Source organism: Colletotrichum godetiae, assembly GCF_030913485.1.
Source record: "Colletotrichum godetiae strain CBS 193.32 chromosome Unknown BDP55scaffold_78, whole genome shotgun sequence".
Classification (NCBI taxonomy): Eukaryota; Fungi; Ascomycota; class Sordariomycetes; order Glomerellales; family Glomerellaceae; genus Colletotrichum; species Colletotrichum godetiae.
In genome coordinates this window covers 38,300-53,240 of record NW_026851326.1, presented here as the reverse complement: position 1 = coordinate 53,240, position 14,941 = coordinate 38,300, and the positions used below count along the sequence as shown (strand labels likewise).

At 54.1% G+C, this 14,941-nt stretch overlaps 4 protein-coding genes across 4 annotated transcripts; 1 reads left to right on the top strand and 3 right to left on the bottom strand.

The window, feature by feature from the left end:
* Positions 1-742: 742 nt before the first annotated feature.
* On the top strand, positions 743-1,899 carry BDP55DRAFT_565756 (Pyruvate/Phosphoenolpyruvate kinase-like domain-containing protein; the record flags this gene model as incomplete). The annotated part of the gene is made up of 3 exons (XM_060570450.1): positions 743-1,176; positions 1,236-1,291; positions 1,349-1,899. 3 exons carry the CDS (start codon positions 743-745, stop codon positions 1,897-1,899), a joined length of 1,041 nt encoding a protein of 346 aa, XP_060422884.1.
* A 385-nt stretch (positions 1,900-2,284) lies between these two features.
* BDP55DRAFT_683516 (uncharacterized protein) lies at positions 2,285-4,375 on the bottom strand. Its single transcript, XM_060576343.1, has 2 exons — positions 4,177-4,375; positions 2,285-3,958 (listed from the first exon to the last, which is right to left on the bottom strand). The coding sequence occupies exons 1-2, from the start codon at positions 4,234-4,236 to the stop codon at positions 2,303-2,305; spliced, it is 1,716 nt and encodes a 571-aa protein (XP_060422883.1). The 5' UTR covers positions 4,237-4,375; the 3' UTR covers positions 2,285-2,302.
* Positions 4,376-4,579: 204 nt separating this feature from the next.
* BDP55DRAFT_683512 (uncharacterized protein) lies at positions 4,580-10,677 on the bottom strand. The gene has a single exon (XM_060576342.1). The coding sequence runs from the start codon at positions 10,523-10,525 to the stop codon at positions 4,739-4,741; it is 5,787 nt and encodes a 1,928-aa protein (XP_060422882.1). The 5' UTR covers positions 10,526-10,677; the 3' UTR covers positions 4,580-4,738.
* Positions 10,678-10,810: 133 nt separating this feature from the next.
* On the bottom strand, positions 10,811-14,413 carry BDP55DRAFT_565787 (uncharacterized protein; the record flags this gene model as incomplete). The annotated part of the gene is made up of 1 exon (XM_060570453.1): positions 10,811-14,413. A coding segment is annotated over one exon (3,603 nt), but the record flags the coding sequence as incomplete, so codon positions are not given.
* Between the last annotated feature and the right edge of the window lie 528 nt (positions 14,414-14,941).

The following is a 14,941-nucleotide window of genomic DNA, read 5'->3' as shown; positions in this document are numbered from 1 at the left end:
GCATCTCACTTTCCGAGACCTACAGGTGTCGCAAGCAACATATGTGCGCTTGAATCGTGGTGATCCGACAGAGGGCGGTCCTGTGGCAGACTTATTCCCTGGTTCGTCGCTCATATTGAGTCAAGTCAAGCAACAACCACTGAGTTGGAACACAAGATTCGACTAGATACTGGACATGTCAGCCCCGGAAATCTCAATCATTCATGAAGCCTTGTTTGTCATTTCTCTTACCCCTATGAGCCTACTGGAATGAGAACGTGTGTTTCCTCTTGATGCTGAAGGTCTGAAGGGTTGACGAAGCGAGGAAAACCATTGCCGAAGAACCCCGCTACAATCCGCTACATAGCGCGAAAGCCCGTGACAGTCCGCGAGAGTCCGCGACTACCCGCTTCGGTCCGTGGTCGCTGTCTGCGCTGTCATCATCTCAACTTTGCTCCCCTCACCTTTCACAGGCATGGTCCCATCCTGCCTCAATTCGAGATGAATTCGAAAATCAATAAGCGTATCCGCTATTGACAAAACTTCACAACTCGCTTCGATGGAGTGTACCACGAGTAGGTGACTCCGAGGACCGGAGCTCACGGAGATGTTGCATAGATTCCGGTGAAGCCTGGAACTTCGTGTATATAAGTCAGGGAAATCGCTTGATGGAAAGGGTCGTGCAAGCTTCACAACGATATCAATATTGAGAACCTGTCAGCTACAAAAGACCCCCACATCAAGCGATTCCAAATAGTCGATCATGTCCAAGTCTATCGTCAACACCACTTCCTATCCTTTCCACTTTGACGCAAGCAATGGCCCAGCTATCGAGAGACGCGACAAAAAAGCGATAGTGGAATTGGAAAATTGTCGTGGAAGAATTCCCTCCCTCCAGGCAACCAAGATTCGAGCCATGATGCAAGAGGCGCACGAAGACCCTTCCAAGATCCTTGCTCATGTCTGCAGTTACGATGCCTTGAGTTCGCGACTTTGCGAGGAGGCTGGCTTCCCTCTGGTCTTCCTTGCCGGATATGCCATGGCTTCAGCGTTTGGTCTTCCTGACACTGGATACATCGCTTTCCAGGAAGTTGCTGCTAAGGTCCAAGAAGTTGTCAGGGCAGTCAGAGTTCCCGTCCTCGTTGATGGCGATACTGGATATGGCGGCCCGATGAACGTGAAAAGAACAGTTGAGGGGTAAGGTTGACCTTTGCTCAGACACAAAGCTGGTGATCGCGCTGACCCGTTGTGCGTAGCTTTGCGGCCGCGGGAGCTGCCGGCATCATGATAGAGGATCAGTCTTGGCCGAAGAGTATGACAAAGAAATGACCCGTTCTGAAGAAACAAACTAGATCTAACAATACTTCAGGATGCGGCCACACTGCTGGCAAGAGCGTTGTTCCTAGAAGTGAAGCTTATGCCCGATGGCAGGCCGCAGTTGATGCTAGAGACGAAGGAGTGGACATGTGGATCATGGCCCGGACCGACAGTCTCATCCATGGATACGACGAGGCTCTCACTAGAGCCCGCAAGGCGATTGAGATTGGGGTGGATGCCGTGTTTGTCGAAGCACTCCCCGATCGCGAGACCATGGAACGACTTAGGAAGGATCTCGATTTCCCCGTCTTTGCCAACATCATCGAGGGTGGTAAGACGGAGAACTTGTCAGCCCAAGACCTGGGCAAGCTTGGGTACTGCGGGGTTGCGTATCCGTGGACTTTGGTTGCCGCGAAATTAAAGAGTATCCGCGAGGCTTTAGAGGCACTGAAGGGGTCCTTCACTGTTGGAAAGCCCCCGACAATTTTGTCCTATGCCGAGGTTTGTGAGGGGGTCGGTTTTAACAAGTACTTCCAACTCGAGGAACGCTACGAGTACGAGGGACGCACGAACGGAGCGAATGGATATCAGTGGAAGGAGTGAAAGAAGCTGTCGACTTCCATGATCCACGGTCGGAAACTTGTGTACGAGAGTTAGCAAACTTCATCCAGTTCTGTCTTAACACCGTTTTCAGTTGGGAAAGTGACCTACGAGAGTGAGGTCTGTATAACTCGCGCTTCTCGGCAGATAGCCTTGTGTTGCATTGCCGCAACGTTGGCGATTACCATTCAGAATTGGTCTGCTATTGACACAAGTGATGTAAAGTAACCGCCTATTGTGGGAGACGGTGGAGATCGCAACGTCTTCCGCCGCTGCTCAGCCGGGCACATGATAGAGTAGTCGTAGATATAACACTGTCGATACCGGGCTGCCACCGTGGTGATTGACAAGAGACCCCAGACATAATAGTACTGGAGTCAACTCTATGTGTACTTCCAATCGATGTTTATCTGGTGTGTGTGTGAGTTGTGTTATTCACCACTCGATACTGGAAACGAAACAGGCCTTCATGGGTTTTATCCAAGAAGATACATATAAAACCTGGGCGAGAACTCAACAAGAATGGTCCGAGCAGTGTGACACAAGAGACAATTACTGACCAGTCTGCCTGAAGGCCCATCATTGTATTTGCTACCGCAATCGGCCGTGGAACACGGCCATCGCGGCTCAGCCGGTCCAAGCAATCAAGAGCGAAGCGTCGGGCATCTGGGGGCGTTATGGGAATCTCAGCAATGACTGACAATGGCCAGATCAAGCATCTTGCTGTAACAGAGAACCGGTCTTCGGTGGCTTCTAGGTATTCGCCGCAACTAGCGAGAACCTCGATCACCAGAGTTGACATTTTCCGCGTCGCGTGCTTCTGCATTGTAAGGTAGCCCGCGTTGGCTGATGTCGGTCCCTGCACAAGTATCAAAGATGTCTGCATCCAGATAAGGTCGTTGAGAAACATGCGAATGATTCTCAAGGAGTTCCAGTACCGCAATGCTCGAAGGGAAGGATAGCGAAAAGACACCCCCTTGTATGTCATCGGTGCCCTCTCATCTGGGCCCCTTGCCGTGAACCTCCATTCTGCCGAGACCTCTTGCCCAAGCTTCGCTGTGGCTGTGTCCAAGTCTAGAGCTTCAACAAGGACCTCATGTCTTTCTGAGTCCTGCAGATCCGCTATTCTTGACCGTAGAGTGGCGACCCGGTCAAGGACAGGGGTGACCTTGAGGAAAGGATCGTTGTGATCAAGATACGGCTGTGCATTATCGTAGAGTTCTATGAAACGGGTCGGGACAGGCGTTTTGCTATGTGCGCAGCTCGTGCGGATGTTGTTTGCAGAGTGAACAAAAAGCTTGCGGCCAAGGGCAGTCTCGAATTGCTGACTTCCACGTAGGCGCAATAACTCTACAGATCCAAGCGTGTGCTGGTTCCAGCTATCCATAGATTGCTGCCCGGAAAAGACGATGGCTTCGAATAATCCCAGGAGAAGCACGGCGGCCAGAGTACTATCCTCGACGGCAAGTCTCGATGAGCTCAGGGCTTGGTTCGTTTGACATAACGCGCTGGCGTATTGGACTCTAGCCTGCTTCATGAGTTTTGAGTCCGATATCTTTAGTGATAGGCTGGCAAAGCTGGCAGCCAGTATGGAGGCCGACATGGCATCGTTTCCTGTTAGCCCATTGGGGCAGAGCTTAGGTAGGTAATCAAATGGCGAGGTCGCTATGTAGTCAGTCATGAAATATGTGCGCGCTAAGTCCTCGATAGGCGACGAGAGTGACCGGTAGCGAACCACTTCACCGTCTGACGGTGGAGTTGAGGACGAGGAGCTTGACGGAGACCCGCGATGGACCAAAGTCCCAACGGCGTGCCCTGGTGTGGCCGCCACTATTGGAGTGCCGCTCGAGCTCGTATGTTGCTTCTGTGCATCTGCTCCCGCCACTGATTGCGTTTGCAGCTTCGTTTTGGCGGGCAGACGCCTCCTGGGTTTCCTATTCTGGACCTTAAAAGCAGCGTTGGCGGTCTCGTCTCTAAAGTAGAATTCCGAAGGATCCCTGTAGCCAGGGCAAACTATCTGTTTTCGGGAGCACTGGGTACATCCGGGCTGCAGGCGATCACACTGCAGAACAAGAACGGAAAGAGACAAATGTCAGCCTTGGCTCATGTCCGAAGAGTGTGGTTCATGTTGGTTCTTATTACACGCTCGACAACAGCAAAGAAGTGTGCGTGCTATGGTGTCGTACAGACCGCCAAAGAGACTTACGGGTCGAGGCTCGGGGCTGAAGATACGAGCGGACCAGTCGGAAGGGGGGTCTGGAAACAAGATGGAGTACGAACCCTGAGTCTTCCCTTGCGACAGGGGTAACACGCCTCTGACGGCCGGCCCAAGAAGACCATTGTTAGTTTCCGACTGGACTGGGGAAAACGAATCGTGTCGGATGGTGGTGCGTAGGGGCCGAGACACACTGCAGCAGCCCTCGAGACAGAGCGATATCTTGAGGCAAATGGAGATGTGATGTCGATTCTTTCCTGATTGTGGCTGTGTTTGGGGGCCATCATTAACGTTGAAAGACTGTCGGGAAACGACCGGAAAAGCGGCCTAAAGCCGTACATCTTGGCATTATCGAAACACGATCCCCATTTGGTATGGTCGCGCTTTATGAACAAGCACAACTCCACATTTTAAGGCTTGTTTTTGGATGGTGCAACGGATAATTCGACTGGAACGCGAAGTTGCGGGGTTAAAAGATGTTTAATAAAGAATCAAATTTACGCCAATCTCCTCTCTAAAGCACATGCCTCCGGACGCCATTCTAGCAGTCAACTACTGTTGACTGGGGACATTCTAAACAAACTTGACAGACAAACAAGGAAAACATGATAGCTACAGGTTCAAAACTCAGAAGCCCAAAGAAGTCAGCAAGCTTGCTTGCGATTCCATCGTTGGGTGCTGAAGCAATTGCTCGAGATCGAGGAAAACGTCCAGGCTCTCATATATGCCCTTCAAAGCCACAGCGACGAGGTTGTCATTCCACACGTCGAACATGGAGGTAGGTATTCCTTCTGACGATGTGTCTCGGGAATGTGCCTTTTGCAACAAGCTCCAGGCCTGATTGACTACCGCGCGGGCCTGTTCATCAGGACTTTGCGCGTCGGAAGTCACGACAGACTCAGCGACATCGCCAACTGATCCGCCAGGCAAGAGTGGCGCGTTGTTGGACTTGGTTTTCTGGCTTCGGGTGTCGGGAAGCGGTGCTTCCGAGTCCCAGTGGTGACCGAAATGCTCAATGGCGACACAAAGTGCCTGCAAAAGAGTCTCGGCGGTGTTGTGATTGATCGTGTTGAGGGTGTGAGTAAGCTCAATACTCAAAAGGCCCTCCGAAGGACGGGAAGTAGTAATGATCCAAATAGCAGCAGCATTCGAGGTGCCTCCCTTGGCGCTCAGCTCAAAAGGCAAGTCAGGTGTCGTTTCGTTGAGCTCAGCGGCCAGAGGGATGTTTTGGTGCTGCACGATGGACGCGCCCGCGAAAGAAGTTCGAGCTGGCCAAGACGTGGCTCCCGTGATGATGCGACGGAATCCAACGTGCTCATGCTCCATGCTCTTGGTATGTTGAGCGTGAACGGCTTGCAGGAAAGAGCGCGTGCTAGTGTCCTTCAAGATGTTTCTGACGCGGACAGGAGATAGATTAACGCAAGGTCCTACCACGGACTCGATGCCAGCGACCGGAGCGAATCGACCGGACACCAGGCAGCCAAAGACAACGTCGGAGAGACTTGAGTGTTGGGCAAGGACGATGGCCCAGGCGGCCTTGAGAACGCTGGCGAAGGTCACACTGGCTTGAGAAAGATTGGGCAATGTCACAAGCCGAGTAATGTGACCCTCAATTCCGTCGTTGGCGGTGATGGCAGCAGGAGTGATGACTGGAGTCATCTGCGAGTTCTCAAGGAGGTGTTGCCAGTATGACATGGAATGCCGAGAAGGAAGAGCCTGGATACTGGAAGAAAATTTGGCGAAGGAGACTTCAGGAGCAAGTTCACTCCGCTTCAAAGCCTGGGAAAGCGTTTGGAGAAGAAGCGGGAAGGACAGGCCGTCATAGTGCGTATGAGCAAGCCTCATGACAAGTTGAGTTTGCGAGGCGGACTCGACGATGAAGAACTTGGTAGGAATCTCATCGGAACCTAAGCGACGCGCCTCATCAGTCTCGATCAAGCGCGTGGTGAAAGAGACGACGTCATCCGAAGTGACGCGGAAGAACTCAAAAGCGGGCTGGAAAGAGGTCACGGACGCAGCAAGCTGCCAGAGTCGGCTGTTGGCAAGCTTGAGCTTGGTGCGAAGGATAGAGTGGTGCTGAACCAGTTGCGTGCAGGCATTGCGGATGCGTTCATGACTGAAGCGATCGAGGAAGCGGAGGACGAAGTAGTTGACAAAGCCGCGGTTCCGGAGCTGAGAGAACTCGAATGCCAGAGCTTGGAAGTCTGACGCCGGTGTGATATGGTACTCGGCTGGACTGCTTGGAGAAGCTTGTGCCACTGAAGACAATTCGGTACCAATGGCGATGTTTTCAGCAGCAGCAACTTGCAGGGCCTCTTCATCGATATGCTCAGCGTCGGGAGTGAGATCTTGACTGCCGCCAAGATCCGACCACTCTTCTGTCGAGGAAGACCCATCTGTGCGGTCTTCGTCCCCTTGGAGATGGCGACATAAACTGGCCAAGACCGGGTACTTGAAGACATCAGAGACACGGAGCGTCAGACCACCCTCGGCCAAAATTGGGACCAGGCGCATAGCTGTGATAGAATCGCCTCCAAGACGGAAGAAACTGTCCCGGATGCCAATCTTGCCGGTGTCAAGTCCAAGGACCTGTGCCCAGGCAGACACCATGCTCTTCTCCAGAGACGAGCGTGGAGCTTCTTTCACACCTTGAACACCACGGAGAAGCTCTAGTTGCTCGGCAGTGACGTCTGCAACAACAGCCTGTAGTCTGCGGCGATCGACCTTGCTCGACGAGGTGAGCGGGATTGAGTCGAGAGGGATATAGAGCGTGGGAACCATGTAAAGCGGCACTGCATGAGACATCTCCACTGTTGCCTTCGCCCAAGATTGAGCAAAGGCCTTGACTGCTCCGCTGTCGAGCGGAAGCATGGATCCGAGGGAGTTGCCCGATGCGTTGCTGCTCGAAGGTACGACAAAGGCGACCAAGGCCATGGAGTCGTTCTTCTGCTGAGGGAAGCTGACGATATCGGCAACGACGTGGCACTCAGGCAGAGCACGACGCATATGATGTTCAACTTCGCTGAGTTCAATGCGCTGACCCCTGAGCTTGGCTTGGTTGTCCTTTCGGCCGATGAACAAGATGCCACCGTCTGAGTCGTACCTGACAATGTCGCCGGTCTTATAGAAACGTCTGGACCTGCTGCTAGCACTGGGGAAACCTTGAGTCCAGGCAAGATCCTGTACGAAGGCGGCCCGGGTTTTCTCTTCTTGATGAAGGTATCCGCGAGCCAGACATGGTCCCTCGACGAGAAGCTCTCCAGGCGCACCAACAGGTGCCAGCTTGTTGGGATCTTCAGGGTCCACGATCCAGCAGATACAGCCAACACCTCTTCCGATGCGTCCAGGCTTGTGGTTGCTAGACTCCAAGACACACACAACGGTGCACTCGGTCGGGCCGTAACCGTTACTCACACGACGGCCCTCCCATCGCTGGATATCTGAGCTCGTCACAACCTCAGCACCCAGTGCAATAGCCTTGATGGCCGGGACCTCCTTAGGACGAAGGAGAGAAGCGACTCGAGGTGAAAGAGCAGCAAAGTTAACACCATACTTGCGGACTGCTGCGTTCAGGTCCTCGGTAGCTTCCTCCGGTGATGGGATGCAGACACAAGCCCCAGCGAGCAGTGTGCCAAGTACCTCAAGCACACAGGCGTCGAAAGTGTAAGAAGCAAATTGCAAGACTCGACTCTCGGAAGTAATTCCCATGGCGGAGCCGTGGGCCAAAGTGCTGGAGGCCGCAGCGGAATGAGACACCATCACTCCCTTTGGCACACCCGTGCTGCCAGACGTAAAGACAACATATGCCAGGGAGTCAGGTAGAGAGACACTGTGAGCAGGTGGCGGCGTAGTCTCCTTCTCCTCGATCGAGTACTCGAGCGACTCTGGGAAGACTGGAGTGACAGGGAGATTCGCCAATGAGGGCGATTTTGCCAGCTCAGGTGAAGTGAGAAGGACGCCGATCCTAGCTTCTTCGACAATGAATTTGAGACGGCTTTCAGGCTGAGCAGCATCCAAAGCAACGAACGCACCACCTGCCTTGAGGATACCAAGCATGATGACTGGAACCCATTTAGACTTCCCGTGGCTGAAGGCGACCACAGTCTCGGCGCCGACGCCGACTCCCATGCCGCGGAGGCGATGGGCCAAGCCATTAGAGAGCCTGGTTAAGTCGGCATATGTCAAGTCACCATCCCACGCACTGACAGCGGGCGCCGAAGAGGGATTGCGACTGATGATGGTGTACACAGCCTCTCGCACTCCTGCTGGAGGACCTTGGGCGTTCCATGCCTGGATCTGAGACAAGTCTGATTTGCCGGCCAAGTTCAATGCTGAGATGGGAAGATTGGGGTTCTGGTCGAGGAGCGAGGCGGCATGCCCGACCTGATGCAAGATGCGGCGCATCTCAGGGGGATCAATGATGCGACTGTCATAGGTGGCAGATAGTTCAAGCTCATTGCCCTCGACCGTCGCCTCAATACCTAGCGGGTAAGTCTGAGGAGAAGTAGTATCCTCGCTGCTGGAGGCATTGCTCAGTTGGTCACCAAAGAGACTCTCGCACGCAGCACTGTCGTCATCTTTCTCAGGCTGGACGACGAAAATGCTCTGGAACTGACAAGATCTCTTGGCTGATTCGCTGATCTTTGCAATGTTGACTAGACCCATCTGCTCGAAAGGCATCATCGTGGTGGCCTGGCGCTGGGCGTTCTGCAGCAGTTCCTGTGCGGTCATATTGGCGTCCCAAGACAGACGGACTGGCACAGTCGTGATAGTTGGGCCAACGATAGTCTCGACGCGAGGTACAGGAACGTTGCGGCCACTCAATGTCGTGCCAAAGACAACATCAGAGGAACCGGTGTATGTGCCGACAACGATGGCGTATGCTGCACGGAGGAGAGTCGATACGGTGACTCCATCACGTTGTCGGGACTTCCAAGACAGGTTTACCCTTTCGGACCTGTCGGCTCGGAACTCCAGAGAAGCTCCGTGTGGAACAGCAGGGAAAGGAGAAGCACCTGCTTCGTCAAAGTAAGACTTCCAGAATGACTGAGCGGCGGTTGCATCGACTCCCTGGATGTGCTTGATGAATGTGTTGAACGCAGGAGCCTCAGGGAGCATCACTTCCATGTACGCTGTAGCAACAGCCTCCTTTATGATGGGCATCGACCAACCATCGTACATGGCGTGATGGGCAGTCCAGATGAAGATGGCGTCGTCCGCTGGGTTGGCCGGCAACACAAGACCATACCTGCTGAGGGGTGTGCCTAAGCCCATGGTCTCTTTCTCGTCTTGGGCAAGATACTCCTCCAGAGAGGAAGCCGTGCGCCACCGCATTGCCTGTTTGGTGCTGATCACGGCCTGAAGAGTTCCGTAGGTGTCCAGATGTACGAGTTGGGTGCGAAGAATAGGGTGAATGTTCGCGACGTACTCCCAAGCCTTCTGGAATCGGCTCACGCGCACACTGCGGAGGCGGAAGGTCTCGCGAACGATGTAAGATCCCTCTTCCTTGACCGAGAGCGAGATCAGACCCTGTTGAAGTGGGGTGCAAGGATACAAGTCCTCGAGGGCTTCAGGAACTACACCGCACTGTCGGGCAGCCTCTTGATGCATCAGGGTGTCGTATGCTGGAATGAGAGAAAACGGCGGAACGACTTCAATTTCATCGCTCTCGTTGCTACTGCACCGACAAAGGTTGGCCAAGATGGGCGTCTGGAAGATGTCGGACACGGTGATGGAGATGCCGACTGATCGCGCAGCTGTGACAAGCTTCATCGCAGAGATGGAGTCTCCACCGAGACGGAAGAAACTGTCATTGATGCCGATGCTCTCGGGACCCAGCTGTAGGACGGTTGACCAGGCGGATTGCATGCGCTTTTCGACATCGTTGCGAGGTGCAACCTTGGGTCCGTCGCCTATTACTCCGCGTTGAAGGGCTCGCAAGGTATCGAGGTGCTTGTGGGGGATCTTGGCTGCGATGGCCTTGAGCCTTTGACGATCCGTCTTTCCAGAGACGGTGAGAGGCATCTTGGAAATGGGGATGAAGATTGAAGGGACCATGTAAGGTGGCACCGAGCGACCCAGCTCAGCAACAGCAGTAGAGGCAGCTTCACCAACCTGCTTGAGTGAACCAGCGCTTATACCAGCGTTACTCTCGATGTTTACGTCGACACCATCAAGGACGACAAAGGCAGCAAGTGCCTTGAGCATGCCGCTGCCAGCCTTTTGCTGCTGAAGATCAACGATATCTGAACGTACAGTCGCCGACGGGAGAGCACGGCGAATGTGGAAGTCGATCTCCCCAAGCTCAATCCTCTGACCGCGGAGCTTGACCTGGGTATCCTTGCGTCCGAGGTAAATGAATGAGCCGTTGCTTGTCTGCCGCACCAAGTCACCTGTCCTGTAGAAACGGCGCATTGCCGAAGGCTCGTCGCCGAGTGCCCAAACGGGATTGAAGATGAATGACTCTGACGTTCGCTGCGCATCATTCAGGTATCCGATGGCGAGACTGGGTCCTTCAATGAGAAGCTCACCAGCGCATCCGATCGGCACCAGCTTGTCGATGTTATCGGCATCAACAACCCACGCACGACAACCGACAGCGTGACCAATGCGACCACCGTCCCGAAGATCGGGATTGACGACGCAAACGACAGTACACTCTGTAGGCCCGTAACCATTCTGAATGCGACATTGGCTAGACCAGCGTGAGATATCATTATCAGTAACTTGCTCAGCGATGAAAATGATGGAGCGAAGTGAAGGTGTATCCTCTGGTGATAGCAGCGCCAGAACGGACGGCGTCAACATGACGGTGTTGATGGAATAGGAGTTGATAGCTGCCGCGAGATCATCCACACGCTGGGCATCTGAAGGCATACAGATACAGCCGCCGGTGGCAAGCGTTGTGAAGATCTCAAAGATGCAAGCATCGAACGTCAGGGATGAGAATTGCAGCGTACGACTGGAAGAGTCGACCCCAAAGCGCTCAGCATGAGCCATCATACTCGAAGAAGCCGCGCGATGACTGATCATGACACCCTTGGGTACACCAGTACTGCCAGAGGTGAAGATGACGTAGGCAAGATCTTCAGGTGATGAGATGACTCCTTTGACGAGGGCATCACTACCGGAAGCTCTGTGCCGCCTGACGAAGGGAGTGGTGGTGTCTGCCAAAGCAACAAGCTCCGAGGTGCATACGACGTTGGGTGTTTTCTTGGAGAGGCGTGTCAAGCGCTCCTCCAAGCCCTTGGACGTCAAGACGAGACGAGCTTTTGAAAGCTTCATAATCGTCGCGAGTCTATCATCCGGCTGGGCTGGGTCAAGAGCAACAAATGCCGCGCCAGCCTTGAGAATCGCGAGTGCTGAGACGATAGCCCACCGAGACTTCTCGAAGCACAACAAGACCATCTCACCCTGACCACTGCTGCCAACGCCAACGCTGCGAAGTCGACCAGCAACTTGCGAAGATGCTGACTCAAGTTCCGCGTACGTCATTTCGCCGTCCCAGGCGCTGATAGCAGGACGTGTCGCATTGTACACGGCGGCAGCGCCCACGAGGTCGTGCATGGTCTTGTGAATGGGATTGACCCGTCCTTCATTCCACTTCATGACCTGCTCATGATCGGCTGGGTTGATGAGATGAATGTCTCCGACGGGCTTGTCGAGGTTTTCCATCTCGACCAGCTGTGACAGAATGTGCTTGAACTGCTGCGCCATCCCAGAAACCAGAAAAGAATCCAGCAATTTCGGGTCGTAACTCATCCGAAGGGAGACGGTTCTCGATAATGCCTCCATCACACACTCAACTAGCAATGGCTGGGTGGTGAACTGGGCTGAAGTGTCCTCTGACGCGTCGTAGAGCTCCATGATGTTGGCTACGGCTTCATCTTCCTCGCTGTCATCCTGCTGAACAACGAAAAGAGTCCCAAATTGACAAGCAGCTTGAGCGTCCTCGTGTAGACGAGAGATGTGTTGCAGGCCCGTCTGCTCGAACGGAATCATAGCTGTGGCATCCAGCTGCACCGACTCGAGCAAAGAACGGATGGTGGTGCTCCCCTTGGAATCCCAACGGACACGAACAGGAACAGTGGCAATAGTCGGGCCACTCATCCGATCGATGCCGAAAACAGGTGCGTTGCGGCCATTGACTGTCATGCCAAAGACCACATCCGAATCGCCGGTGTAGCTTCGCGTGAGTAGAGCCCAAGCAGTGCGGAGAATGGTCGATGAAGTGATACCATCAATGGCGTTGACAGAGAAACCAATATTCTCGTCATGGGTTGCACTGGGCTGGGCAGTCTGGTTCGGGAGTAGTGAAGCAGGGAATGTGGTACTCGGGCCCTCGAGGTAGGATGACCAGAAGGTGTCTGATTCGGTCTTATTCAGCCCATTCAGGTGCTTGATGAAGGCATTGAACCCCGGAATTTCCGACTCTCCGCACGAGGTCTTGTTGTAGGCCTTGGAGAAGTCACTGAGGAGGAGTGGGAGTGACCAGCCATCGTAGATGCAGTGGTGCAGCGTCCAAACGAAAAAGAACCTATCGTAGTAGGGGATGATTGCGTATCGGCTGAGAGGTGTTCCAAACTCAACCTCCCGAGAGTCGTCGTGCGCGATGTAGTGGTCAAGGTCAATGCTGGTGTCCCATGACAGTGACCGAGTGGTGATGGCTTGATACATGTTGGAGCCCACACTGACAATCCGCGTCTGCAAGATCGGGTGCGCCTGAACAACCTGTTCCCAAGCCTGGTGGAAATCGGCCATGCGGATGTCAGTCGATAGCACCAGGACTTGACGCATGATGTACGAGCCATGCTGCTTTGCGGAAAGCGACATTAGTCCCTCTTGAAGAGGCGTGCAAGGATAGACATCCTCCACTTCCTCAGGTCGTACACCGCATTGCTTGGCTACCTCGACGACGATTGATTCCTTCTCACTTTGGTCAATGAGAGAAAATGCAGGAATATGCTCAACCTGAGACGGTTGATCACTTGCGGCAGCTTGAGAAGCGAGATCTCTCAAGATTGGAGTGCGGAAAACGTCGGCAACTGAGATATGAAGACCGAGTTGTCGTGCGGCAGGGACCATCTTCATGGCAGTAATCGAATCTCCGCCGATTCGGAAGAAATTATCGTCGAGACCGATGGTCTCAGTCTTGACCCCGAGAACTCCAGCCCACACAGCCTGCATATTGACTTCAGCTTGGGATTGTGGCTGCTCCTTGACATCCGAGGTTCCCTGCAGCAGAGCGAGGTCTTCGGGACTCAACCCTTGAGCGAGGGCACGAAGCTTTCGGCGATCTGCCTTGGCTGAGATTGTCAAGGGCATTCTGTTCATGGGAACGAACAGAGTTGGGACCATATAGGCCGGCAAAGACCGCGAGAGATCCGCGATGAGCTTGGGCCTGATGGAGGCTAGCTTCTCGACAATCGCAGCATCCAGGCATGTGGTGACTTCAGCAGACTGCTCCTCATCGTTGGGGAAAACAATGAATCCAACGAGGGTATCTGGAGCTTGACTATTAGCCTGCATCGTCGCGATCTCGGCAGACACATCGAATTCCGGGAGTGCCTGAGCTAGCTGATGCTCAATTTCGCCAAGCTCCACGCGCTGACCTCGAAGCTTGATCTGCGTATCTTTACGACCATGATAGAAAACAGCACCCTCCTCATTGGCGTGCACAAGATCACCAGTCTTGTAGAAGCGGCGCTTTCTTCCGGATCCGTCATTGGCCCAAGCCGGGTCGAAGATGAAGGACTTTGCGGTGCGCTCGGGGTCCCCGAGATATCCACGAGCAAGGCCCGGCCCCTCAATTAGAAGCTCACCGGGTGCACCAACAGGGACGAGCGTGTCGTGGTTGTCAGGATCAACGACCCAGAGGTTACAGCCGACACCTTTGCCGATAGGAGGCTCCTCGTTGCTCCGTCTGTTAAGAGGGATGAGGGTAGATGTAACGGATGCCTCGGTGCAACCATACGAGTTGAGGAGATTGGTGCTCTCGGGCCATCGGCTGACATCGCTTCCATGGGATCGATCACCTCCAAGAATGATGGTCTTGAGAGAAGGAACTTCTTCGGGAGTGAGGAGCGAAGCAACCTTGGGGTTGAGCTCGGCCCAGTTGGTCTTTGTCCGACGGATCTCACCGGCCAGGTCATTGATACGTGATGCTTCCGAAGGGATGTGAAGGGTAGCACCCGCAAAGAGCGTGCAGAAGATCTCTTCTGAGCTGGTATCGAAGCTGTAGGATGCGAATTGTAGGACTTGACCGTCGGATCGCAAGCCGCTATCACGGCCAAACTCGTACATGGCCGAGCAGAAGGCCCAATGCTCAGTCACACATCCTTTCGGAGTGCCCGTAGAGCCAGACGTGAAGATGACATACATGGCGTTGTCTGGGCTGCCATTCGGCAAGGGTCTTCTTGGAAGCGGCAGCTTCAGGATTGAAGCGTCACAGACGACGAGGGTATTTACACACCCGGATGGGAACAGTCCCTCGGTCGAAGGCGCTACGACAGCGACCTTGGCGCCGAGCTGCCGAACAATGACCTCTTTTCTGTCAAGAGGATGGGAAGGCTCAACGACAGCAAAAGCGCCACCGGCCTTCAAGACACTCAGCATCGCGACCACCGCCCACAGGGATTTTTCGAAGCAGATGGGAACCAAGACATCCGGCCCAACTCCGAGGGCATGGAGGTGACCCGCAAGGCGATCCGACGCATCGTCAAGCTGAGAGTATGTCATCACACCGTCCCAGGAGCTGAGGGCAGTGTGAGTTGAACGCAGCCTGGCTTGGTGGCGGAAGAGGTCGTGTGCCTGTCTCCGGACAACTGTCGG